Below are 27,329 nucleotides of genomic sequence, written 5' to 3'. Positions count from 1 at the left end.
TATCAATAATTCCTGATTATATCTTAGCTCAAGAATAACATGGTCTGCTCTCTTCACCTCTTTTGAGTAGACAACCAATAGATATGACCATGCCTCCTCCCTTCTTTAAACCCCACAGAAGCTTGCCCTTACTTTTAGGAAGAAACCAAAACCAAGTACTGCTTCCCTTGGACCTTCCTTACTTTGCACTTCTGCTAATTTCTTCACTCCAACTTATCTAGTCTCTGGGCTCTTCCTACAGGCTGTGCCCTCTATTATGTTGCTATTCTCCTACTTCTCTGCTTTTCTAGTTTTTCAACTGCGTTTCAGATTACTGGGTGCTTCATTAATAAATCCTTTCCATGACCTAGCAATCTAGATTCCCTCCTTATGTACAATTATAAAGCAATTTCTTTACAACTGTTACTTAATAATGATTTGTGCAATTCTTTAATGATTATGCTCTATTCTGTATTTTAAGTGTGACGATAGGAGTGAAAAGGTATGTGTTGTTCGTTGCTGTGTCCTTAGCACCAGGCCCGGCACATAGGAGGTACTCAACAAATACATGCTGAATGACTGAATGTGTCTTCAACTTCAGGTGACCACATACTTGAAGCAGCAGGCAGTGTGATGTAGTGCACAGAGGGTGGATCTCAGGCTGGGTTTGAGTTTAGCTTCTGCCGTTGACATCAAGAGTGAGAAGTCATGGAACTCACTGAGTCTCACTGGTCTCATCTGTTAGTATGATGGCACACACATAGCACTGTTGAAATGATGCTCTTCCTTGTTCGTAGTCATATCATGGGTCATATTGTCATGTTTATAACTCTACCTACCTTTTTTGTTTCTAAGGGAAGATCTCACATGCAAGCAAGCATCCCATCTTCCTACCTTAAGTAATCCAAACAGGAGGACGAATAAGAAAAAGCTTCTCTTAGTGGCAAAGTAGATTTTAAATATAAAATGCTTATGAAGGAATTTTATAAGCATCTAGAAACCTGTATTAGATGCCATGTAAACAGTCTCAAATTGAGGAAAGACATGTAAATCACCTCCTAAGAGTGTAGCACTGTGGTTTACTGAAGATTATGTAGAAGAAATTTGGGAAAAGTATAAAAAAAATCACTAAATGAGGAAGTTGGGCAACATACATGAATGGAAGGAACATGGTACTCTGGGGAAGCCCCTTTACTATCTGGGACATAAGGTCATCTAAGGCCACAGTAGAGTGGCCTACAGAAGAGACAGGGAGTGGCCAGTCTTGGCAAATTTTTCTCTTAGTTTATTTTTCTTTTAGTTTTTTTCATATTATAAATCATCATATATATAAAGGAGTTATTAAAATTGTTGTGGTTAAAATTATTATAAATGAAATTGTTATATCAAAACTTAAGTTAAAAATCATTTAAAAATTAGTATTACTATAAAAAGTCACAGTAAAACAGACACCCGTTCATTAGCTCCTGACCTTAAGAAGTAGAACATTAGTAGCATCTTCAAAGGTCTGGAGTGCATCTCCTGATCCCCATCCTTTATGCTCCACCTGTGGTAATCACTATGCTGTACTTGTGTTCATTATCCACTGAAAAAACAACCACTTCAATCACTTAAGTATATATCTCTAGTGTAAACAATGTACTGCTTAGCTTTGCCTGATTTGTGAAATTTATGTGAATGGGTCATTACAGCATGTTTTCCATTATTTGACTCTTCTGCTCAACTTTCTTCTTAACATTTATCTATATTGATGCACATGGCTAATTAGGTTTTATCTTCCAATGCACAGATATAGCACAATTTATGTCATCATAACTGCAAATGAATGATGGATTTATGTATAGTTTTGGCTATTACTTGACTTTTTTGTGAACTTCCTCCAACATCTATGGGAAAATTAATAAGGACTGAGATCCAGGGGCCAGGGCAGTTTGTAGAAGGAAGAACTTGCTTGTATGCAACAACATGTAATGTGTAGTGTAGGAAAGAAAATGCACATGACTTAACTACACAAAATTCCCATGAAAATGGGGATTTTTCTCTAACTCAGTTGTGACCAATGTGACCAATCCTAAAAATAGAATCATGATTCTGCAGAACTGGACAGGACATCGTCCCAACCCACATACGTTCTAGCTAATTTGCATGGGTAGACATTTCACTTAAGACATGAGACATAGCTACATTGGATTAAGTATACATAAGACATGGAGACACGGGTCCTGATGCAAGAGTTCCTGGATATATAGAAAAATGTGAAAGCAAAGCTCTACTGCTGGGGCTGCTCAAAGTTGTGACTCTTCTCCATGCTCCTTGGGCTGCTGAATGACAAAACTTACTATGTAAATACACATCATGCAGATCACAACTTAAGAGAGGCTGGGAATACAGAGAAGTCAGCTAAGATACCACTAAAGAGTAAGTTATAAAGTAGGTCCCCACCATGGAATGAAAAATGTTCCTAAACACAAACAGAAGAAATAAACATAACATACAAAAGATTAAACAATCATATACTGATTGCTAGAAAAGACGGCCAAATAGGAACAGCTCTGGAGTGCCGTTTCCAGCAAGAATGCAGAGGCCACTGCAGGTGATCCTCAGGCAAGCAGGGTCTGGAATAGACTTCCAGCAGTCCTAGAGCAGAGGAGCCTGACTGCTAGAAGGAAAACTAAAAAACAGAAAGAAATAACTTCGCCATCAACAAAAAGGATGTCCACTCAGAGACCCCATCCGAAAGTCACCAACGACAAAGACCAAAGGTAGTTAAATACACAAATATGAGAAGAAACCAGTACAAAAAGGATGAAAACCCCCAAAACCAGAATGCTTCTCCTTCTCCAAGGGATCACACCTCCTCACCAGCAAGGGATCAAGCCTGGATGGAGAACGAGTCTGATGAATTGACAGAAACAGGCTTCAAAAAGTGGGTAATAACAAACTTCTTTGAGCTAAAGGAACATGTTCAAACCCAATGCAAAGAAACTAAGAACCTTGAAAAAAGGTTTGACGAAATGCTAATGAGAATAAACAGCTTAGAGAAGAATATAAATAAATTGATGGAGCTGAAAAACACAACAGGAGAACTTCACGAACCATAGGCAAGTTTCAATAGCAGAATTGACCAAGCAGAAGAAAGGATATCAGTGATTGAAGATCAACTCAATGAAATAAAACGAAAAGGCAAGATTAGAGAAAAAAGAGTAAGAAGAAATGAACAAAGCCTCCAAGAAATATGGGATTATGTGAAAACACCTAATCTACGTTTGATAGGTGTACCTGAATGTGACACAGAGAATAAATCCAAGCTGGAAAACACTCTTCAGGATATTATCCAGGAGAACTTCCCCAACCTAACAAGGCAGGCTAATATTCAAGTCCAGGAAATACAGAGAACACCACAAAGATATTCCTCAAGAAGAGCAATCCCAAGGTACATAATTGTTAGACTCACCAGGGTTGAAATCAAAGAAAAAATGCTAAGGGCAGCCAGAGAGAAAGGTCGGATTACCCACAAAGGGAAGCCCATCAGACTCACAGCAGATCTCTCAGCAGAAACCCTACAAGCCAGAAGAGAGTGGGGGCCAATATTCAACATCCTTAAAGAAGAGAACTTTCAACCCAGAATTTTATATCCAGCCAAACTAAGCTTCATAAGTGAAGGAGAATTAAAATCCTTTAAGAACAAGCAATTACTCAGAGATTTCATCACCACCAGGCCTGCCTTACAAGAGCTCTGAAAGAAGCACTAAACATAAAAAGGAACAGGCAGTAGTAGCCACTCCAAAAATGTACCAAATGGTAAAGACCATCAACATAATGAAAAAAGTGCATTAACTAATGGGCAAAACATCCAGCTAGCATCAAAATGGCAGGATCAAATTCACACATAACAATATTAACCTTAAATGTAAATGGGCTAAATGCCCCAATCAAAATACAAAGACTGGCAAACTGGATAAAAAGTCAAAACTCATTGGTGTGCTGTATCCAGGAAACCCATCTCACCTGCAAGGATACACATAGACTCAGAATAAAAGGATGGAGGAAGATTTACCGAGCAAACGGAGAGCAAAGAAAAGCAGTATAGTTGCAATCCTAGCCTCTGATAAAATAGATGTTAAACCAACAAAGATCAAAGGAGACAAAGAAGGGCATTATATAATGGTGAAAGGATTAATGCAACAAGAAGAATTAACAATCCTAAATATATACACATCCAATATGGAAGCACCCAGATACATAAAGTAAGTTCTTAATGACCTACAAAGAGACTTAGACTCCCACACAGTAATAGTGGAAGACTTTGGCACTCCACTGTTAATATTAGACAGATCAATAACAGGAAAATTAACAAGGATATCCAGGACTTGAACTCAGACCTCGAACAAGCAAACCTGATAGACATTTACAGAACTCTCCATCCCAAATCCAAAGAATATACATTCTTCTCAGCACCACATCACACCTACTCTAAAATTGACCACATAATTGGAAATAAATCACTCCTCAGCAAATGCAAAAAAATGGAAATCATAACAGTCTCTCAGGCCACAGTGCAATCATATTAGAACTCAGGATTAAGAAACTAACTCAGAACTGCACAACTTCATGGAAACTGAACAACTGGCTCTTGGATGTTGATTGGATAAACAATGAAATGAAGGCAGAAATAAAGGTGTTCTTCAAAACCAATGAGAGCAAAGATACAACATACCAGAATCTCTGGGACACATATAAAGTAGTGTCTAGAGGAAAATTTATAGCAATAAATGAGAAGAAAGGAAATATCTAAAATCGACACCCTATCATCAAAATGGAAAGACCTAGAGAAGCAAGATCAAAAAAACTCAAAAACTAGCAGAAGACAAGAAACAACTAAGATCAGAGCAGAACTGAAGGAGATAGAGACACATAAAACCCTTTAAAAAATTAATAAATCCAGGAGCTGGTTTTTTGAAAAGACCAACAAAATAGACCAGTAGTCAGGTTAATAGAAAAGAGAGAAGAATGAAAGAGATGCAATAAAAATGATAAAACGGATATCACCACAGACTCCGCAGAAATACAAACTATCATCAGAGATTATGACAAAAAAATCTATGCACATAAACCAGTAAACCTGGAAGAAAGGATAAATTCCTGGACACTTGCACCCTCCCAAGCCTAAATCAGGAAGAAGTCAAAACCCTGAATAGACCTATAACAAGGGCTGAAATTGAGGCAGCAATTTATAGCCTACCAACCAAAAAATCCAGGTTCAGATGGGTTCACAGATGAATTCTACAGGCATACAAAGAAGAGCTACTACCACTCCTGAAACTATCCCAAACATACAAAAAGCTCCCAAATCATTTTATGAGACCAACATCATCCTGATACCAAAACCTGGCAGACTCAACAAAAAAAGAAAACTTCAGGCTAATATCCATGATATCATAGATGCAAAAATCTTCAATAAAATACTGGCAAACTGACTGCAACAGCATATCAAAAAGCTTATCCATCACAATCAAGTAGGATTCATCCCGGGGATGCAAGGCTGGTTCAACATATGCAAGTCTATAAACGTAATTCACCACATAAACAGAACCAAAGACAAAAATCACATGATTATCTCAATAGATGCAGAGAAGGCCTTTGACAAAATTCAACAGTGCTTTATGCTAAAACTCTCAATAAACTAGGTATTGATGGAACGTATCTCAAAATAATAAAAGCTATTTATGACAAACCCACAGCCAATATCATACTGAATAGGCAAAAACTGGAAGCATTCCCTTTGAAATCTGGCACTAGACAAGGATGCCTTCTCTCTCCACTCCTATTCAATATAGTATTGGAAGTTCTAGCCAGAGCAATCAGGAAACAAAAAGAAATAAAGGGTATTCAAATAGGAAAGGAGAAAGTCAAATTGTCTCTATTTGCAGATAACATGATTGAATATTTTGAAGACCCCATCGGCTCAGCCCAAAATCTCTTGTCACTGATAAGCAACTTCAGCAAAGTCTCAGGATACAAAATCAAGTGCGGAAATCACAAGCATTCCTATACACCAATAACAGACTTAAAGAGAGCCAAAGAATGAACTGCCATTCACAATTGCTAGAAAGAGAATAAAATACCTAGGAATACAACTAACAAAGGATGTAAAGGACCTCTCCAAGGAGAACTACAGACCACTGCTCAAGGAAATGAGAGAGGACACAAACAGATGGAAAAACATTCCATGTTCATTGTTAGGAAGAATCAATATTATTGTAAAAATGGCCATACTGTCCAAAGTAATTTATAGATTCAATGCTATACCTATCAAGCTATCTATGACCCTCTTCCCAGAACTGAAAAAAAACCACTTTAAACTTCCTATGAAGCCAAAAGAGAGCCTGCATAGACAAGTCAATTCTAAGCAAAAGGAGCAAAGCTGTGGTATCACACTACCTGACTGCAAAGTATATTACAAGGCTACAGTAATCAAAACAGCATGGTACTGGTACCAAAACAGAGCTATAGACCAATGGAACAGAACAGAGGCCTCGGAGGCAAGGCGACACATCTACAACCATCTGATCTTTGACAAACATGACAAAAACAAGCAATGGAAGAAGAATTCCCTGTTTAATAAATGGTGTTGGGAAAACTGGCTAGCCACGTGCAGAAAGCAGAAACTGGACCCCTTCCTGACACCTTACACTAAAATTAACTCCAGATGAATTAAAGACTTTGAATACCATAAAAACTCTAGAAGAAAACCTTGCAAAACCATTCAGGACATAGGCATAGGCAAGGATTTCATGACTACAACACCAAAAGCATTGGCAACAAGAGCCAAAATAGACAAATGGGATCTAATTAAACTTCAGAGCTTCTGCACAGCAAAAGAAATAATCATCAGAGTGAACTGGCAACCAACAGAATGGGAAATATATTTGCAATCTACCCATCTGACAAAGGGCTAATATTCAGAACTTATAAAGAACTAAAACAGATTTACAAGAAACAAACAAACAAACCCATTCAAAAGTGGGTGAAGGACATGAACAGACACTTTACAAAAGAAGACATATATGAAGCCAAAAAACATGAAAAAATGCTCATCATCACTGGTCATTAGAGAAATGCAAATAAAAACCACATTGAGATACCATCTCATGCCAGTTAGAATGGCAATCATCAAAAAATCTGGAGACAACAGATGCTGGAGAGGATGCAGAGAAATAGGAACACTTTTACACTGTTGGTGGGAGTGTAAATTAGTTCAACCATTATGGAAGGCAGTATGGCAATTCCTCAAGGACCTAGACATAGAAATTCCATTTGACCCAGCAATCTTATTACTAGGTATATATCCAAAGGATTATAAATTGCTCTATTATAAAGACACATGCACATGTATGTTCATTGCAGCACTGTTTACAATAGCAAAGATCTGGAACCAACTTAAATGCCCATTGATGGTAAGACTGGACAGGGAAAATGTGGTGCATATACACCATCGAATACTATGTATCCATAAAAAACAATGAGTTAGTGTCCTTTGTAGGGACATGGATGAATCTGGAATCCATCATTCTCAGCAAACTGATACAAGAACAGAAAATCAAACACTGCATGTTCTCACTCATAGGTGGGTGTTGAACAATGAGAACACATGGAAACAGGGAGGGGAGCATCACACACTGGGGTCTGCTGGGGGGACTAGGAGAGGGACAGCAGAGGGTAGGGAGTTGGGGAGGGATAACATAAGGAGAGGTGCCAGATATAGGTGATGAGGATGGAGGCAGCAAACCACATAGTCATGTATGCACCTATGTAACAATCTTGCATATTTTTCACATGTACCCCAGAACCTAAAGTGTCATTATATATATATATAGTGAAATACTTTGGAAGAGATTTATCAGAAGAGAAATACAAAGGTTTAATGTATCCTCAAGGTAATTATTCAAAACAAAAACTTGCAGAAAGGCAGGCAATGAGGCAACAGATTGAGATAAAAAGGTATCTCATAAAAGGAATATAAACAAGCAAATAATTCCATTGCATAAATTAAAACTGAATGAAAAGCAGTAAAGAGGAAAATCACCCCTTAATGAAACAGATTAAACTAGGAAAGTGGGACAGTGGTTCCCTAAGTGATGTAATCATGAGAAATATGAAGGGGAGAGTTGGAAAATTACCTGTTAGGTCCAATGTTCACTATTTGGGGGACGAGTATACTAAAAGGCCAGATTCCACCACTACACAACACCTGTGTGTAAGAAATCTGCACATGTACCTGCCGACTGTATGCAAATAGAAAAAAAGAAGAAATATGAAGGGCAGGGAAAGATACATGAAAATATACATTCCTAGGGTCAAATGTAGGAAATTTTGATTCAGTGAGTCTTGGATCAAGCTAAGAAATCTGTATTTGCAAAAGTATCCTGAGATGATGCTGAATCATCTGATTAATCTGGTTTAGAAACTCACAAGGTCAGCACATACTTGAGATAGTCACCAGAGTTCAGAGGCAGGAAAAAGGCAAGTGAAAATAATTAAAGAAAAAAAAGAACATGGTCATGGTATACACAGCAGATGAAGATGTATACACAGTAGATGAGGCAGCAATTAGAACCAAGGCAACAGAAACCATTTCAAAAATTTATACTGAAGAAAATTTCCTTTAGATGAAAAAATATCTTTAGTTTAAAAAGATTTACTATAGACATACTGAAATTAGAAAATCGCTTGGATCTACTGAATATTAACTCTAAGGAAAAGACTCTTCTCAAAGTCTTGTACAAAGAAACAGAGCCCCTGAAAGACAAAGATGTCAATGGCATTTGTCTAAGTGGTTTTCAAGGAGAATGGTGATTTTATGATTCCTGAATTTCTTTATTGGCCCAAGCTGTCCATAATAAGTGAAGGCAGCAAGAAGATATTTTCAGCCAGGGAAGGGCTCTAGAGTGCTGCTGTCCTTCATGATAACTGAGACTAACTAAGAGTGTGGAAACAGAGGAATATAAGCATTTTAAAATAACAATTTCTAAGAAGAATGTAAATATTATTCTTAAAACAAGAGGTCTGCACATATGAGAATCAATAATTCAGTTCATCTAGACTGGGACAACAATCTTAAACTAGAATCACAAAAACTGGAATGCTGGGATAGTATGTGTGGGAAGCTGAAGGAGGACTGTATGGTAATGTCTTACGTGTACACAGGTGGGAATCAATAGATTGTCCTTAATATTCGTAATTTGAGAAACCAAGGTTTAGGACACAGATTTTAAACATGTGTTAGTATTAATTAAACATCTGACAGTAACTATCAGAGGAACTTAAGACAGGTCCCACACCATCCAAATTCCTCACGTTGGGTGAGGGAAAGAAATTAAAAAAAACCCAACAAACTCAGGCCATATAGCAAAACTAGCTCCCCCTTCAAAGAAAAAAATGGGGACGAAGGGAAAAAAATTAAAAAGTCAAGTGCAAACTGAGAGAATAATACCTTTTGTAAATATATGTACTTCTGAAGGACTGAAAGTGTATAAAACCAACATATTAGGCCATTTCTATGTTTAGAGTAACTTTAGGCTTTTTATTTTTGCAAAACTATTTAATTCCCTGACAATGATGCATTACCTGTGTGACTGAAAATGAAACATAAACCTAAAATTCTCCTTCATTTGTATGAATGAACACTGATCATGAAGCCACTCACTAAAACTAGAAATGACCAGCGTTGCTACCATGGCTGAGATTGGCATCGGCAGTGATTATTCAACTTGTTTCGCTAATTTGACTCATTTCTCAGAACAGGATGTGCAGGTGTCATTTGTTTATTTAGTCACAACACTGATTACTCTTTACAATGGTGCTCGTCCCTGCTTTTTTCAGCAACAGCATTGCAGTGATAGGAAGGAGCCCTGGGATGATGGCCTGTGTGTGCATGCAGAGGGCCTGGGACCTGGGCTCACAGCCGTGTGACACTGGGTGCTCTGCTGCAGGATCATCCCTTGCAGGGCTCTGAGGGTTTACTGTTGACATTTCAATACTGTAGTAACATATGCTTTTCTGCTTTTCTCTCTACTTCAGTCTCAGCCCTCATACTTGCCCCATTACAAACTACAAACTCCAGCCATACCAAACAAGTCATTTCTTGAATCTCACCAGCATCTCTGGAATGCTTTCCCTGTTTAGTCTCAGTTTTGGAGTCTCCTGTTTCTTGACTGCTGAACCTCCCCCTTTTAAGGGAAGTTAGGGGCCCCTTTTGGTGACCTCATATTTATCTCATGCTTAGTCATTTGTCTCCCCAAGGAAATGTCTGTCTCATGACAGAAACACGGGACTCTAAGGGCAGGGAATGTGTGCTATTTGCCTTCCAGCGTTAGCACAGTGCCTGAAAAACAGAAGGTACTCACATATAGTTATTGCAGGGAGGGCTTCTCTGAGTTGATTTACTCCAGCTCCCACCTCCTCCCTCCTTCTCTCACAACTCTTTTCCTGGTGGGAGAGAACCTAAGCTCTGAAACCAGTGTCTGCTGGAGGCTTGTTCCCTGAACTTCTGATTTCCAACAGTCACCTCCTCCCTGTGCACAGTTGAGATTTTTATGCAACAAAATAAGTTAACAGGGGTTCAGTGACAAGTTTGCTGTGTTATGGGGCTTCAGCTGCACTGAAAATCCTTCTTATCTACCTCCTACACCAAGTCACACCACTCTCTGGGTAGACGCCAACACCCTCAGCTTTCTGTATTACGATCCCAAGTGTGTCACTTCTGAAAAAGAAGGAATGTTCACAAATAGCTGATGCTGATGTTGAATATTCCCAAGTTGAATTTCTTCACCAATACCTGTCTTTTAGAATAAGTAATAATTCTTTTGTTTTTTAAACTTACAAGTCAAGGCCAAGAAGGAGTGTCCCATTTTCAGGACAGGTCAAAGGAGTATTAAATACAGAAGGATTTGACTTACAGTAAAGTGTTAGTCACTAAGATCTAAAGAGATATTGTAAAGAACCAGGGTCTATGTACTCCATTCTCCTCTAACCTCCTCTGTGATCACTAACCTTCTCAACCTTTATGGTATAACCTGTAATCCAATCACACTGTATTCAGTGGCCAAATAGCCCACCTGGTGTATGTGTGTATGGGGCGGGGGGTATGTCTCTGTGTGTGTGTCCTATCCCGTCAGTACCGATCCTGCAAACCAATAATTGTCTTTCAAGATGTAGCCCAAACAGCACATCTGCAAAGCACTCCCATAGTTAGAAATGGAAGAAGCTATTAATACTTATGTTGTTGTATTCTAATTTATCTGATTACATATCTCTATTTATGTATTTATTCAACAACCAGTAATTGAGCATCAGGCACCAGTAGGTTAGCTTTTTGAGTACCTGGCCTGTGTCTGTCATTCCTATCACGCTAGACCTCAGCACTGTACCTGGCATAAGTTATGTACACAATATCTCTTTGGTGCATGAAACAATGATGGAAAGACAAAACCCAGCTCTTTGATATTCAGGAATGACTATGCTCATTTTGTAGTAAAGAGATGCCTGCCTTTGTATACAAGATTTGTAGGAAATTCACCACAATTTCCTCTTCCCCTTCCCTTCCCTGTTTCTTCCCATCTCCTCCCTCCCCCTCTTCCTTTTTAATAAATTACTCTTATTATCAGGAAGTTATTCTCAGATTGGAATCACACCTCCCATAATTTGAGCATCATTTGGAACCTCCCTTTCTATTCTGTTTTTGAGACAGGATCTCATTCTGTTACTCAGGCTGGAGTGCAGTGGAGTGACCATGGCTCACTGCAGCCCCAGTCTCCCAGGCTCAACCAATCCTCCCACCTCAGCCTCCAGAATAGCTGGGGCTACTGGCATGCACCCCCATGCCCAGTTAATTTTTGTATTTCTGGCAGAGACAGGGATTCATCATGTTGCCCAGGCTGGCCTTGAACTGGTCTCAAGCCATTCTCCTGTCTCTGCCTCTCAAAGAACTGGATTACAGGCATGAGCCACCATGCCCAGCTCTCCCTTTTTTGAAGTTGTAAACATTGCTCTTTGTAACATTTGAAAATTACTCTAACCTTTTGTCAGCCAGTTCCATTCCCGAAAACATGGTGTGAGAATCCCAGTTAACTTTACTGTGCTCATTGAGATTGGTTTTCAAGTCTAGATCTCTTTCAAATATGTTCTCCTGTGTCCTGTTGACGATCTTTGTATCACACTGCAGTTGTGGGTCCAGAAACGTCCCAGCCCTGGTGAAGGTACAGCTGCCACTAAAGGAAGAACTTCCTGCATCTGTTCAGATACACATCCAAGACCACAAAGGTCCTCTACCCACTGTGCAATGCTCCCAATGTGGCTCATCCAGGACTGCTATCGTCAACTCACTCACAAATGCAGACTTCCCTTCTCTTCCATTTGTGTATATTGCTCACAGCTTTCCACTAGGATCATGTTTCCTGACTGCCCCCACCCCCACCCTGACAAATACTGAAAAGGAGTTGAAGTTGGTTTTCCAAGAAACTGTCTTCTCTCACTATTTAGAGAACTGGACATAAAGCTACTTTGTCCAGAGTCCCAAGTACAAAGTCAAATTGTACCTGGCAAAGGGTTTTTAGGAACTACTGATTCTCCCACAGCCTAGTGTCACATACTAAATGCTTTCTCCTTTTATCTTGCTATTCCGAGAGTCGCAAGCCAGTTTCCCATTAAAGTGTGTGCCGAATCTTTCAGTTGTGCTCTGCTATCTACCACCCTAGGGAATGGTTAGCCATTGAATATTCTTCCTCTGGCACTAGGAAAGCAATGAGGCTAGGTAAAACAGGAACGGGGAAGTAACATGTATTGAGGGCCTTTTCTATGGCAGGTTCTGCACTTACGTGCAGCCTTGACCTCCTCGGCTCAAGCAATCACCTCAGCCTCCCTAGTAGCTGAGACTACAGGCACATGCCATCATTTTTTTGAAAGCTTAACAACAGGCACAATTGCTCTCTTCTATGGATAGGTCATACATGGTTTTACCTAAAATCAGGAGTATGGACAATACAACCTTTCAAAGTTTCTTTTGGGTCTATGATTTTTATCATGATAGAATTAATTTAATGAATTGAGGAACAAAGGGCCTTATGCTTCAGGAATTCTACCCATACTGTGTCCATGTGAAATTTTCAGTGCTCTAGATTAAGGGACAAGATTATGCAAACCAAGCAAGTCCTAGCAATTGCTGGCTTGGAACCAGTCATCCATTTTGTACGCCAGCTCTGCTTTTGCCTATCACTGTCCCTGTACATGTCCTGGGTTTTAAGGTATTGATTGATTCAGACCCTTCCAAAGCAGGGAGACCAAGCATGCTGTCTTGACATGCTTTCTTTATTTTACCTTCTAGTCATGTCCTGCAGGGTGGGCAATACAGTATTGCCCCCTTAGCCACATTTTTGCTTTCTGTAGTTTTAGTTACCTAGGGTCAATCTCAGTCTGAAAATAATCACATGAAATATTCCAGAAATGAACAATCCATAAGTTTTAAGTTGCATACCATTCTAAAGGACATGATAACATCTCATGCTTTCTCACGCACCATCCCAAAGGCAGACATAAACTCAGCACGTGTCCACACTGTAGACACTCCCTGCCTTAGTAGCCATCTTGGTTCTCAGGTGGACTGTCCTGATAGCGCAGTGTTTCTGTTAAAGTAACTCTTATTTTACTGAGTAATTGCTCCAAAGCTCAAGAGTAATGGTGCTGGCAATTAGGATATGCCATAAAGAGATGCAATAAAGTGATTAAGTGAAAGAGCGAAAGTTCTCAACTTAATAAGGAAACAACAACAAAAAATGTATGCCGAAGTTGCTAAGATCTATGGTAAGAAAGGACCTTCTATCCATTAAATTGTGAGGAAACAAAAAGAAATTCATGCATACTATACATAGGATGCCAGGGGTCTTGGAAGGCATCCCCTACAGATAAGGGGAGACTATTGTACAGTTTTTACTCACTTAACAATGCAGCACCTATCTAAAGAGAGAAGTCTTGGGCCACAAGATTCCAGATATAAATATACCGAAATCATCAGGATAGCAGATCACACAGAAAACATTCAACAGCTAAGCACAATGTATAACTACCCTACAGATCAAAGAAAGGTTGTGAAACTGAAAAGGACAGAAACAAAGATTAGCAAACAAGTTATGTTTTCCCAAAGACGTAAGTTCTTCCCTTTTTGAAAGTGGAATCTCTTCAGCTACAACGGAATGAAGCACGAAGTCAGTACATTAGGTGTGCAAGTTAATAACCACTTGTTATTAGTTTCTGCAGATATTTAATTTTAATATTTAATAGCAATTTTTATCCTTCTGCCTAATTACCAGGACAGTGAGTTCATGTTTAATTTTGTATTCCAATGTTGAAATGGACTAAAAAACAATGTATTAAAGAAGAAAATGAACACTGATAAAGATAATCTTTTCTCCTCAAACTATTAAGATGCTGATAAACTTTTAGACTATGAGGAAGAGAGGAGTTTGGTTGCCATTGCTGTTGTTTCTACTTTTTTTTTATGGGATTTCTACTTGAACGCGTTCAGAGTCTATCAGCAAAGGCAGCAAATTAACTACTGGTTAAGTATTTCACTAAGTTCTGCTTTGCACACAGAAACCCATTTACTGATAGCTTGGCCTCCCTGGGCTATAGAACACAGTCCTGTTGCTTGGAAATTGACAGGACAGCAAAGGCATCCCTCCCTAACAATTTCCTGACAACCTCATGTTCTTGTCATTTAACATAAACAAGTAGAAATCTTCCAAAACCCAAATTAATGTTAATCAACACTCTGTAAAATGTCGATCATATCAGTGTATTGACATTAATACTCTAGCTCACTGGGAGAATAAAGAATGAGCTGCCACTTATCTCTAAGATTAAACAAACATCTTTGCTTTTGCTCTGTCCTATTTCACTAACAAACTCATAAAGAAAGAAAGAGGGCCAGGCACAGTGGTTCACACCTGTTGTCCCAGCATTTTGGGAGCCTGAGGCATGAGGATTATTTGAGCCCAGCCAGGAGTTTGAGACCAGCCTGGGCAACATAGGGAGATGCTGTTTCTATAGAAAACAAAAAATTAGGGCCGGGCGCGGTGGCTCAAGCCTGTAATCCCAGCGCTTTGGGAGGCCGAGGCGGGTGGATCACAAGGTCAACAGATCGAGACCATCTTGGTCAACATGGTGAAACCCCGTCTCTACTAAAATTACAAAAAATTAGCTGGGCACGGTGGTGCGTGCCTGTAATCCCAGCTGCTCGGGAGGCTGAGGAAGGAGAATTGCCTGAACCCAGGAGGTGGAAATTGCGGTGAGCCGAGATCGCGCCATTGCACTCCAGCCTGGGTAACAAGAGCGAAACTCCGTCTCAAAAAAAAAAAAAAAAAAAAAAAGAAAAAAAAAAATTAGCCAGGCTTGGTAGTGTATGCCTGTAGTCCCAGCTACTTGGGAGGCTGCAGCAGTAGGATCAATTGAGTCTGGGGAGGTCAGGACTGTAGTGAGCTATGATTGTACCACTGCACTCTAATCTGAGTCACAGAATGAGACCCTGTCTTAAAAAAGAAAGAGAAAAGAAAGAAAAGGAAATAGAGAGAGAGAAAGAAAAATGTACAAGCTGAAACTCTGCCAAACCTGCTAGAGAAGGAACAAAGACAAATCCTCGAAATGCATGAGGAGGCCTGGGGAGGGTAGGTAGGAGTGGAGCAGGCTGATTAAAATCAGGGCCTTCCTCACATCTCTTTTAAAAAATGAAGCAAAACTCTGTTGTCTGTCCTGAATCTGTTGGCTGTAGCCGCAGCTTTGAGGAGTGGTGCTGATCAAGTGGCCTCACGGCGTTTCTGCAGTCTGGGCAAGCACAGCCTGATGGAATGATGCGGCAGTGATTTTGTTCTTGCTTTTCTGATGGGTCCCTGAGGGTGATTCTGAGTAATTGTGCCTCTGTTCCTGCAGCTGCGATGGGGCGGTCCTCTCTTCCTCCTTCCCATGAACTCACTTCAACACTGAGAGGCTGTCTCTTCAGAGCAGGTGGTTTGCAACCCCTTGCCCTGGTCGGGGCTCCTCCAAGGCATATTTTCACACATCTTGTAGTCTCATCTGGGTATGGGTGTGAACAGAGGGCAAGCACAGATGAAATGGTGTTGCTGAATAAAAGAATGTGCTACCCAGGAGGCATGACCAGTATTTAATTTGCTGCCTGTGTTCAATAGACTGTGAGCTCCTCAAGGGCAGGGACTATGTCTCATTTGTCTTTGTACCCTCGGTGACTAACACACATTCATTTGTTCATTCATTTATTCAACAAACATTTACTGAGAGCTGGAGGTCCAAGATGAATAAGGCACAGGCTTCAGCAAAGAAGTAGACATTTCATTTGCCCCACAGGCTGTATTGCCATGGAATAAATTTACAGAACATTGCAAGATACACAAATATATACTCTAAAGAAAAAATGCAAAAGCTGAACTGTCTCATTCATAGACTAATGCATGTCAAAGATGAATGGGAGCTGCTTTTATATAGATTAGAAAACCAATTGCCAGGGATGACAAATTCTTGATCTTATGCTCTCTTTACTTTGAGCGAGGGGCCCACGAAGATGAAGGATTTCAAGTAGACATTTCATTTGCTCTCTGTATCGTTCTTGCCCTTACAACTCAATTTTGTCATGTACATATTCATACACACATATATATACGTATATTATTATTTTTAATGTTTTAATTTCCTGTTAGGTGCGGTGGCTCATGCCAGTAATCCCAGCACTTTGGGAGGCTGAGGAGAGCAGATCACTTGAGGCCAGGAGCTTGAAACCAGCCTGGCCAACATGGTGAAGCCCTATCTTTACTAAAAATAAAAAATTAGCTGGGCGTGGTGCTGCATGCTTATAATCCCAGCTGCTTGGGAGGCTGAGGCAGGAGAATCACTTGAACCCAGGAGGCTGAAGTTGCAGTGAGCCAAGATTGTGTCACTGTACTCTATCTTGGGTGACAGAGTGAGACTCTGCCTCAAAAAAACTTTTATTTCCAAAACCTTACATAATTCCATGCTCTCTAGGCTGCAATTTAAATGAAGATTATAACCCAAATTCCTACAGGAGCCAGGATATAAAACAAATAAAGTAAAGCCAGAGAAAGGAACAGGGGTTAGAAAAGAGCACACTGGGAAGAAATTTTCTTGTCTCAGTTATCTATTCTAAATTTGTGGCTTAAAACCATCATTTTACTTTGTTCACACTTTTGTGGGTGGGGCATTTCTGCAGGGCTCAGCTGGGTGGCTCATCTCTGATCCTTGTGACATCACCTCATGGGGGATGATGAATGAATGGCTTCTTCATTTGTGCATCAGGCATCTTAGTGCTCCTTGACCTTTCTGTCTTTCTCCATATTGTTTCTCCCTCTAGGGCCTCTTCCTGTGGCTTGACCTTCTCACAGCATGGTGGTCTCAGGGTAGCTGGCCTTGTGACATGGTGCCTCACTGCCCTGAACACATGTCCCAACAGACAGAAAGTGAGCCCGTGCATGCCCAGCTTAGCCTCACTTCTCGTATTTCACTGATAAGAGCAGTCACCAAGCCTTCCCAGATCCCAGAGGAGCAAACCTAGACTCCACCTCTCAAGTAAATAAACGTTAAATAATTCACAAACATCTATGTGCCATAGTCTAAGAGAGCACCTCTATACGCCACATTATTGCATTGTGTGACTGAATCTATATCTGAATCTGTTCAGGCTGCACCATAGACAAACTGGGTGGCTTATAAACAACAGGAATTTATTTTTCATTGTTCAAGAGGCTAAAAGTCTGGGATCAGGATGACAGTGTGGTCAGGCTCTGGTGCCAGCTGTCTTCTGAGCTGCAGATGCCAACCTCTCCTTGTGTCATTGCAGAGCAGAAAGCAAGTGAGAGAGCTCTCTGGGAGCTTTTATAAGGGCACTGATCCCACTCATGAGGGCGCCGTTTTCAAGACCTAAGCACCTCCCAAAAGCCACACCTTCAAATGCCATCACATTAGGATTAGTGTTTTGATGTATGAATTTTGGGAGGGCACAAACGCAGTATATGACAGGCTCAGTGTGAAAATAGTTTAAATTTTAAAAATAGAAGGTAAACAATTATATTTTAAATTGTTGAAATCTGGTTTTAAATATTGGTAACTAATTCAAATTTTCTGAAACCCTCTGTGTGGCAGATATCCATATTCACAGAAATTGTCCGTGCCCACAAATATGTACCCTCTGCTTAAAGCACTAAACTAAATTCTTATTAAACAGTTTTAAAATTCCAAGTACAGTGGTTCACTCCTGTAATCCCAGCACTTTGGGAGGCTGAGGTGGGTAGATCACCTGAGGTCAGGAGTTTGAGACCGATCTGGCCAACACTGTGAAATCCCATCTCTACTAAAACTACAAAAAAATTAGCTGGGCATGGTGGCAGGAGCCTGTAATCCCAGCTACTCAGGAGGCTGAGGCACGAGAATTGTTTGAACCCCAGAGGGAGAGGTTGCAGTGAGTGAAGATTACACTACTTCACTCCAGCCTGGGTGTCAGAGCAAGACTCCATCAAAAAGAAAAAAAATTAAGACTGTCATTATTGGGAACTATTTTGCCTACAACTTAAAATAAAAATCTTAAAAGCATTTCACTGTCTTTGATAAGAGACTTGAAACCCACCAACAGTAGATAAGGAATCTTTCTATATAACTCTTATCATGTCTACAGGAGAATATCAAATGTCTCCTACTCTGAAATTTCCCTTTTCCCATTTCTGTCTTGGCCAAATTACAGTCTGATGAAGAATATAGTGAGTTTCATTTCTTGTTGAATTTGACTAAGAACTAGCAATATAAGATGATGATGGAAGTACTGACTTAATGCCCCACAGGAAAAATAAAAAAACCAAAAGGAATCCCAGAAACTGAGTAAGTCACTGATATAAATAGCCCCAAATCCAGATTAGTAGTTCTCAAACGCTAGTGACAGAACTGCCTTCTGACCCAGAAGGACTAGGAAATGTCCCAAGAATCTTCACTTTCAATTAATTACACTAGAGGATTCTGATGTAGGTGGGCCATGAACTGCATTGCTGGTATTCAATTACATGACCAGGCTTTTGACAGAGAGAAAAATGGGCACAGCTTTAGTCAGGATGTTGCCTCCTTTGAGGAGTTGGTGGTGGAGGTGGTAGCAATGCAGTCAAGATAAGAATGTATAGGGTGGGCCCTGTTTCCCTGACTCAGTATGGAAAATGTGCTAGGAGTAGGAAATAGGGGTTCTAGCTCTAATTTATTATTGGCCAACTAAGTGAGCTCACAAGAGTCATTTCCCTTCTCAAGACCTCAGTTTTCTCATCTGTAAGATGAGGGGCGTTGGCCTGGGCTCCAACAATGGCAAGTGCAATTCCCCACATCCCACTCAGGAGGCAGGTCCTGCTCACCCTGTGCACCAGTCTTCCCCAATTCTCCTCTACTTAGCCACGTCCAACAGAGTAAAGTTAGCAAATGGGTTAAAACCAGTTTTCTCGCCTTGATGGAGGATCTCAGTGATAAAGCTCTTTCTCTTCCTGCTTATGTGGCTACACGGTAGTTTTGGAGAGAAAATCTGGTGAAAAAAAAATCAAGAAAGGTAGTTTGGAGGGGAGAAAATAGTTCTGGGGACAGATGCTAACCGAAAATGGTGCCATGCAAAAACTGACAGGGGAGTAGTATCTAGCAGCCTGCAAGCGAGTCCCGGCCCTATTTTGGTTAACATGACAATGAAGGTCTTTGTGGTTTCCTCTCGAGTATCCCACCTCCCAGGACAATCAACAGGAGGGGCTGGGTTGGGATTAGAGTGAGCAAATTTGTGGTCTTGTACATACATAAACTTGAGAGTAAGTGCCTCTTTACATTTTAGGCCAAGCCTTCTGCTTTCCTTACCTCATCCTGGCCTTAAAGGGGAGTATATTAGAACAATAGAGTTGCAAGCTCACTGTGAAGTTTCCAGGTCTCCCATAGACCCCTTGGGCCAAGTGGGGGTGCACTGTGTAGAGGAGAAAATGCAAACAGATCAGGCCAGACTAGGCCACGACTTCTGAGGGGCACTCAATATAATGGACAAAAGCTTTGAATCTATATTGGGCTAGCTGTGCAACTTTGGTTAAGTTACTTAACATCTAAGTTTCAGCTCTCTGATTGATAAAGGGGGAATAAGAATATCTTCTTGGCAGGGAGGTTGTAAAGATTGAGAATGTACATATATATACGTGGAACTTGGCACAGAGTACGTGGTCATTATATGGAAATTCCTTCCTGAATTCGAGCTTCCATTCTGCCTCTAGTGACTGCCAGGAAAATAAGCAAGCTAGCAACAGCAAACTTCAAGCCAAACATAGATATGGAAATCCATGTCCCTGTGCAAAGGAAGCCCTGTAGGTCTTTGTATTCATTGTTGACTTTCTGACTCACTGTTGCATTCTGTTTTAACTCCCCCATCCCGCTCAGGTTGAACCTAATGTGGGAAGGTTGACAGGACAATGCTGGAACCTTACCCACTAGGAAAAATCTCCCAGGGGTCAGAGTTCCAGGGAGAAAACATCACAAAGGCTTGCATCATAGGCCAACTTCTTAAAAATTATAGGTACCATCTCCTTTTATGTTAGTGTGTGCTTGGTCCAGTGCTGAGCACTTTATAAACATTATGAAAGTCAGACCTTGCAACATTGTAAGAGGTAGATATAACTATTTCCAGTTTAGAGATGAGGAAAGAGAGGCTAATTTGGCTAGTAAAATGCAGAAGTGGGATATGAACTGGATTTGTTCCTGAGCTCGTAACCATTGTTTCCTATAGATCATTCATCACTCTGGAAATGGAAACAACACAGAAGAGTCCCCAGCTCTCATGCAGGATAATAGCGCTGGTATGTGATAAAGGACAGTATAACACAGCATGTCATAGCTCAATTAGACAGTAAACTCCTTGAGGGCAGGGACTTGCTTTATTCTCTTTGGTATCTCCATTTTTTAGTGTAATGAATGACTCTCAGCAGGAGCTCAATCATTGTGTCTTGGATGTATGGTCAGCCACATAATGACATTTCAGTAAAAACTGAATCACATATACAATGGAGGTCCCATAAGATTATAATGGAGCTGAAATATTCCTATCACCTGGTAACATCATAGCCATTGTAACATTACAGTATAATTATTATGTTTATAAATTTAGTGTAGCCTAAGTGTACAGTGTTTGTAAACTCTACAGTAGCGTTCAATGTCTTAGGTCTTCACAATCACTCACCACTCACTCACTGACTTATCCAGAGCAACCTGCACTCTTGCAGTTTTCATTCATAGTAAATGAATATGAGGGTACCATTTTTACTTTTTTATCCTGTGTCTATACTGTACCTTTTCTAGGTTTCAACATGTTTTGATATATGAATATTCACTATTGTGTTAAAATTGCCTACAGTATTCAGTACAGGCTGTACAGGTTTGTGGCCTGGAGCAACAGATTATACCACATATCCTAGGTTTGTAATGGGCTATACCGCCTACGTTTCTGTAAGCATATACTGTGATGCTCACACGATGAAATTATCTAATGATGCATATCCCAGAACATGTTTCTGTCATTAAGTGATGCATGACTTTAGAAGCAAATAAAGTGATATATGCCAAGGTGTACGGTATAGACAGAGATACTGGTGAGAATTCACAGATTCAAAAAGGTTGGTATGGTACAATGAGGAGGGCCAACTTCACAGAGGACAGAGTAGAATCTGAGCTGAGATTTGGAGCGGTCCAAAAGGACAAAGACATAGAAGAAACACATAAATGAAGGCATGATGAAGCATAAGTGTAGGGTGTTGAGACAGTGAGGAAGACAAACTGCTTAGAGAATTATCTGTTCAACTAGCCGGTGGTGCAAGGAGCCATTTAAACCACTAGTCCCTGGTGGCTTGTTGGAGTAAGACTGTATTAACTGGAAACAGGTCAAGAGCCGTGAAAATAAGGTCAAAGGACAGGGTAGGTTGGCCTAGGCTTAAAAAGTAGGGGAGTAGACAGGAGCCAGCTAGATTGCAGGAGACACATTTCTCCACCCATGGTAGAGGATATGCAAATATAACTTTTGGTATCTGGAAAATACATAAAAGGAAGACAAGTCAGCTGAGGAGGAGGAGGAGGAGGAGGAGGAGGAGGAGGAGGAGGAGGGGGCGGAGGATCAGGAAAGGTGCTGGGAGAACGGATGCTAGGGACAACCACCGTCTCCATTCGGCTTTTCCTGCACTGCAGCAGCCTACCTGCTCTCCAGAGACCCTTGATGCATCTATTTATTCTATAAAATAAACTCAGGGAAATCATCATTATTGAGGGATGTCCCAGGCTCAGGCATGAGACCCCAAAAGCCATACAATCCCTTTAGTAGGGTTTTCTGATTAGATGTAGTAAACAAACTTTAGAAAACTGGATATAATTTTATTATAGTTTTATATACATGCTAATATACATTTATACAAATAATTTTAATATGGGCTAAAGAGCTAAGTCTAAAAATGGAAGACCATAAAGGATGGTTATGTCTTGAGGCTGTTTCCATGCTTATCTTTCCCAGAAAGATGACAGAATTGTACCAGTTAGTTTTGCTCTCTCAATATATATTCAATCTACGTGTCCCAGGCAGGAAGAAGGCGCTACTCCACATGAGCCTTCAGAACCCTAACGTTTTTCACCGAAAGCCCAGAATAATTATGTGAGCTAATCTCTGCCTCTAACTTATGGGATTGAACAGTTTTTCAGGGCTTACATTGCATCCTGAACCTGATGACCCATGAGATGTTAAAAGGCACTGAGAAGGAAATAATTTTCTGGATGTGATGGGGGTCTCTAAGAGCAGCCCAGGTTCTGTTGGGAGAACTCACAGGACTCAGCACACAGTTGTACTGATGGCTAAGATTTACTACAGAAAAGGATACAAAGCAAAATCAACACAAGGAAAAGGCACCTGGGACAGGGTCCAGAGAAAACCATGTGTGAGCAAACAAGAGTCCTTCCTTAGTAGAGTCACACAGGATGTGTTGACTTCCTCCAACAAGGAGTCGTGACAACACATGTGAAATGTTTACCAGGCCAGCTCATCAGAGACTCAGTGGCAAAGGTGGCTGCTGTTGATGTTGTTGGCAAAGACAGGGACTTGCTCTGTTGCCCAGGCTGGAGTATAGTGGTACAATTATTCCTCATTGTAGCCCCAAACTCCCAGCACATGGGAATCTCATGCCTTTGTACCCCTTTAACCCCATGGCCCTCCTTGAATAGCTGGGACTACAGGCACACAATACCATGCCTGGTTAATTTTCTAAAATCATTTTGTAGAGATAGTGTTTTGCTGTGTAGCTCAGGCTGGTCTTGAACTCCTGGGCTCAAGTGATCCTTCTGCCTTGGCCTACCAAAGCATTGGAATTACAGGCATGAGGCCCTGGGCCCAGTGTCAGTGCCCAAGGTTTTTACTGTGGATCCTTCCTAGCATGTATCAAAATTCTAGGCTCCCAGCAGGAAAGCAAGAGTTCAGCATAAATGATGCTGTTTATACAAACAGTTCAGGCACAGTGCAGCATTCTGGTCAGAGAGCTGTGGGAACCCTACCGAAACCCGAGTTTCTAGACAACAGCGGGGGCCAACCTTGCGATCAGGACTTTCTAAGGAAAACAATCTAAGCCCTTCTATGTTAACTGCTTTCTCCACAATGATCTCAAATATGTGGAAAATGTGGGGAAAAGTGGGAAAAGTCTTCAAAAAATGGCTACCTTTTGAAGATTAATAACGCATATTAGCATATTAAAGGGTTTGAGAAGTACTACATTACAAAGGCTGTTTTTTAAACGTATATTTTCCAAACTATTTGACCATAATAATATATGTTTTAAAAAGAACACTTATAACATCCTGTTGATACAAATGTTCTACAGAATAAAGTTTGGGAGATCCTGGACTAAATGGATAAAGCTCCATCACTTGTCTGGCCTCAGTTTTCACCATCATTAAACACACTAGTAATAATAAGCTCTTACATAGCTCTTACTGTGTGTTAAGAGCTTTTTTTAAATATAATAACTCATTTAATCAGAGGTTGAACTAGGTTACCTCTAAGCCTGGCAAAGCCACACAGTCAGGGATTAAGAGTGCATGCACTGAATCTGACTGCTCGGGCTAGTTTCCCAGCTGTGCCAGTGATCAGTTGTAGGGAAAACTCCTTAACCTTAGTGTGTCTCAGCTTCCTTACCTGTAAAATGAGAACAGTGCTTAGTACACACTAACACTGCTACAAAATGTGCTTTTTTTTTGAGGCAGGGTCTCGCTCTATGGCCTAGAATGGAGTGCAATGGTGCCATTTCAGCTCACTGCAGCCTCTGCCTCCCAGTCTCAAGTGATCCTCCCACCTCAGCCTCCTGAGTAGCTGGTACTACAGGCATGTGCTACCATACCCAGCTAATTTTTGGTAGAGACAGGGTTTTGTCACCCAGACTTGTCTCGAACTCCTGGCCTCAAGTGATCTACCTGTCTCAGCCTCCCAAAGTGCTGGGGTTATAGGTGTGAGTCACAGTGCTTGATTGCTTATTACTTTTTAAAAAAAGCAAATGAAGTTCTTTCCAGCTCAAGCAGTTTTGATCCTTTGCTCCATGCTATGAATCACAGGAAGGCACAGACAACAATCTTATGGCTTCAGAGACTATAGATGAGCTGGTCAGATGAGAGTGGCCTGAGGGAACCAGATCAGCCCCAGGTAGAGTTGGGCCAAGAAAGCCCTGACACCCAAGGCCAGTCAAAGCCAGAAGCCAGTTCCAGGGAGTAAATGCAGACTGTCACAGGCCAAGAGGCACCATTAATTTCCTGGGAGTCTAGGACCGAGGCCAAGAACAGAAGTGATCTGCTTTTGACTGTAAATAGAGCAAGACTCTAAACAGCCTTGAATTAAACCTGGCAATTTTATCCATAGGCTTGGAGAAAGGTACCTCATAAGAAAATCCCCTCTGAATCAAGAGTCATACACATCTTCATGGTAGAAAAAAGAACAGGGAAAGATGCCAAATTGAAAAGTGACAAACTGCCACTAGAATAAGCCAATTTTTAATATGCCTTAACACTTTTTTTTACCCTTCTCAGGCTATCTCCAGTTGAAGAATGCTCTGTATAACTGAATAATCCTTCATCGAGATATATGAAAAGTCAGCCATGCCATCCTGGCAAATGAAGGACAGTGATTTATTTTGTAGTATGTAGACACAGGTGGGTGTAAATGTATGGAGGGGGACCCCTCAGTGTACAAGGTGTGATGAAACAGTTGCTGAATGCTGAATACAGAACTTTGAAAGGGCTTGCTGAAGAAACTGGTTCTCCTTGAGACAATCTTAGGTTTGTCATGTCCATAATTGCTCCCAAAGGTATTTCCTGTTCGCTGCCTTCCTCACGTTATTCTATTGTTTAAAGTTGGGATCTAGAACATTCCACAGGCTTCCATGATGCTGTGCTTATCTACCCCTAACTAACACACTAAGCTTAGTACTTGGCACATAGTATATGCTCAATAAAAGTGCACTGAATAAATGAAGAACCTTCATTTCCAGACCCTTCTACATTGAACGTCCAACCTTTGTCTCTTTACCTAGCAATATCAGGTGCAGCAAAGCTTGTTTCCTACCTGAGTTCTGTCTGACTCCTTCAGGTAGTACCTATTTTCACAGTACAGAGCACTTTGTGGATTATAACAAGAGCCACCTGCTGGGCACTGTGCCTCACACCTGTAATCCCAGCACCATGGGAAGCCAAGCTGGGAGGATCTCTTGAGCCCAGGAGTTTCAGGCCAGCTTGGGTAACATAGTGAGATCTCATCTCTACAATAAACTGAAAAGCTAGCCAGGCGTAGTGGTGCTTGCCTGTAGTCCCAGCTTCTCAAGGGGCCACAGGAGGAGGATTGTTTGAGCCCAGGAGGTCAAGGCTGCAGTGAGCTGTTACCAACCTGAGCAACAGAGTGAGACTCTGGCTCAAAAACAAAAGCTACCATTGTGGGAGCCCTTCACCTATTATCCGCTCTCTTCCTCCATACAATCACCTGTAAGATCAGTCCTTTACTCCTTTTATTTTACTGGTTAGTGAGGCTAAGAAAAGAAAGGAACTTTCCCTAGGTCCCATAGTAGGGAGTGGCAGAACTTCCTTTTCTAGCTGCTTCAATCACAGCATTTACCTCCTCATGCTGCGGTTTGTCATGGCTTAACCATTTATAGTGTATGTCAACCCTAACTTGACAGCAATGTTAATTAAAACAATAAAACCAAGGGTTTTATAGTCAGATAGATCTGAGGTCAAGCTCCAGCCCCTGTGATTCCTGTGTCTTGGTGCCTTGTTTCCTCCCTATAAAATGGAAATTACAGAAGAACCTACTTCCTGGTGTATATTGTGAGAATAACGAGTTAAAAGAATGTGAAGTGCTTAACTAAGTGCCAGCCACAGATTTTAATTAATACTAATACTCATTTAAAGGTAGGTTTGATAACCACAGTGCCTAGGATTTGCTTGAGGCTTAGTCGTGTTAGACAAATGTCTATGAAGCGAATGACTACCTTACATGTCTTTATTTGGGGATACAATGCAATAAGGCCCACATAAAAAGGCTAACCGTATTTTGATTGCTTCAAAACAGATGTTCTCATGTCCAGGATGCGAGCTTCATAAAATATGCGTGGTTTGGTGTATAGATCATAATACAGTAGATTCTTAATAAATGCTGTACCCAAACAGCCATATTCACAATGGGAAACCTGTCTACCTCTTATGAGCTAGTCCTTTTCCATTTTACTTTTCTCAGTGTCATTCATACTGATATTTTACTTCAGTTCTTTTGATCACATCCAAGCCTCTTCCTGAAATGTCTCTATGACAATCTCTTAAGTCAAGAATGCAAAATCTACTCTTTCTCACCACATGGGACATGAGTCTCCAATATTTAATTTTTCCTTGGCTACATCCTTATGAGCTATATGGTTCTTTTTCTTCTAAATATTAATGCAAAAAGATGCTTACTTTGGCAAATTTGTATCTCTGTAATTTATTAAGTACAATGAAGGCACCAACTACACATGAATTATAGTCGACACTTCGTGAAATGGTCTGATCATCTCACAGTGATCACGGGGGACAGGAGATGTCTCCAGGCAGCAAGGGACTTATTTCTCAACTCTGCCTTCGGTTGTTGCTGACTGGATCAAAGCTGGGTCAATTAGAGTTGCCGTCCAGGGAATCTGGATTTGGGATGGGGAGGGGCAGAACATACTCCTTTTATTTTACGGGAAAGT

At 40.7% G+C, this 27,329-nt stretch overlaps 1 protein-coding gene across 9 annotated transcripts in view; it reads right to left on the bottom strand.

Moving 5' to 3' along the window:
* The window catches only part of SAMD12 (sterile alpha motif domain containing 12), a 503,727-nt gene that overhangs the window by 209,333 nt on the left and 267,065 nt on the right, over positions 1 to 27,329 (bottom strand). Inside the window, exon 6 of one of the 9 annotated variants that reach the window (XM_054246465.2) lies at positions 1,264 to 27,275. The exons of the other annotated variants lie outside the window; for them this stretch is intronic. Within the exon in view, the coding sequence (XP_054102440.1) occupies positions 27,250 to 27,275 (26 nt within the window). The 3' untranslated portion in view covers positions 1,264 to 27,249. Of the gene's footprint in view, positions 1 to 1,263; positions 27,276 to 27,329 lie in introns of those variants that run through there. 9 annotated transcript variants of the gene reach the window in all.

Source organism: Callithrix jacchus, chromosome 16 (assembly GCF_049354715.1).
Source record: "Callithrix jacchus isolate 240 chromosome 16, calJac240_pri, whole genome shotgun sequence".
NCBI lineage: Eukaryota > Metazoa > Chordata > Mammalia > Primates > Cebidae > Callithrix > Callithrix jacchus.
The sequence above is the reverse complement of the archived record's forward strand: the minus strand, read 5'-3'. Positions and strand labels throughout refer to the sequence as shown.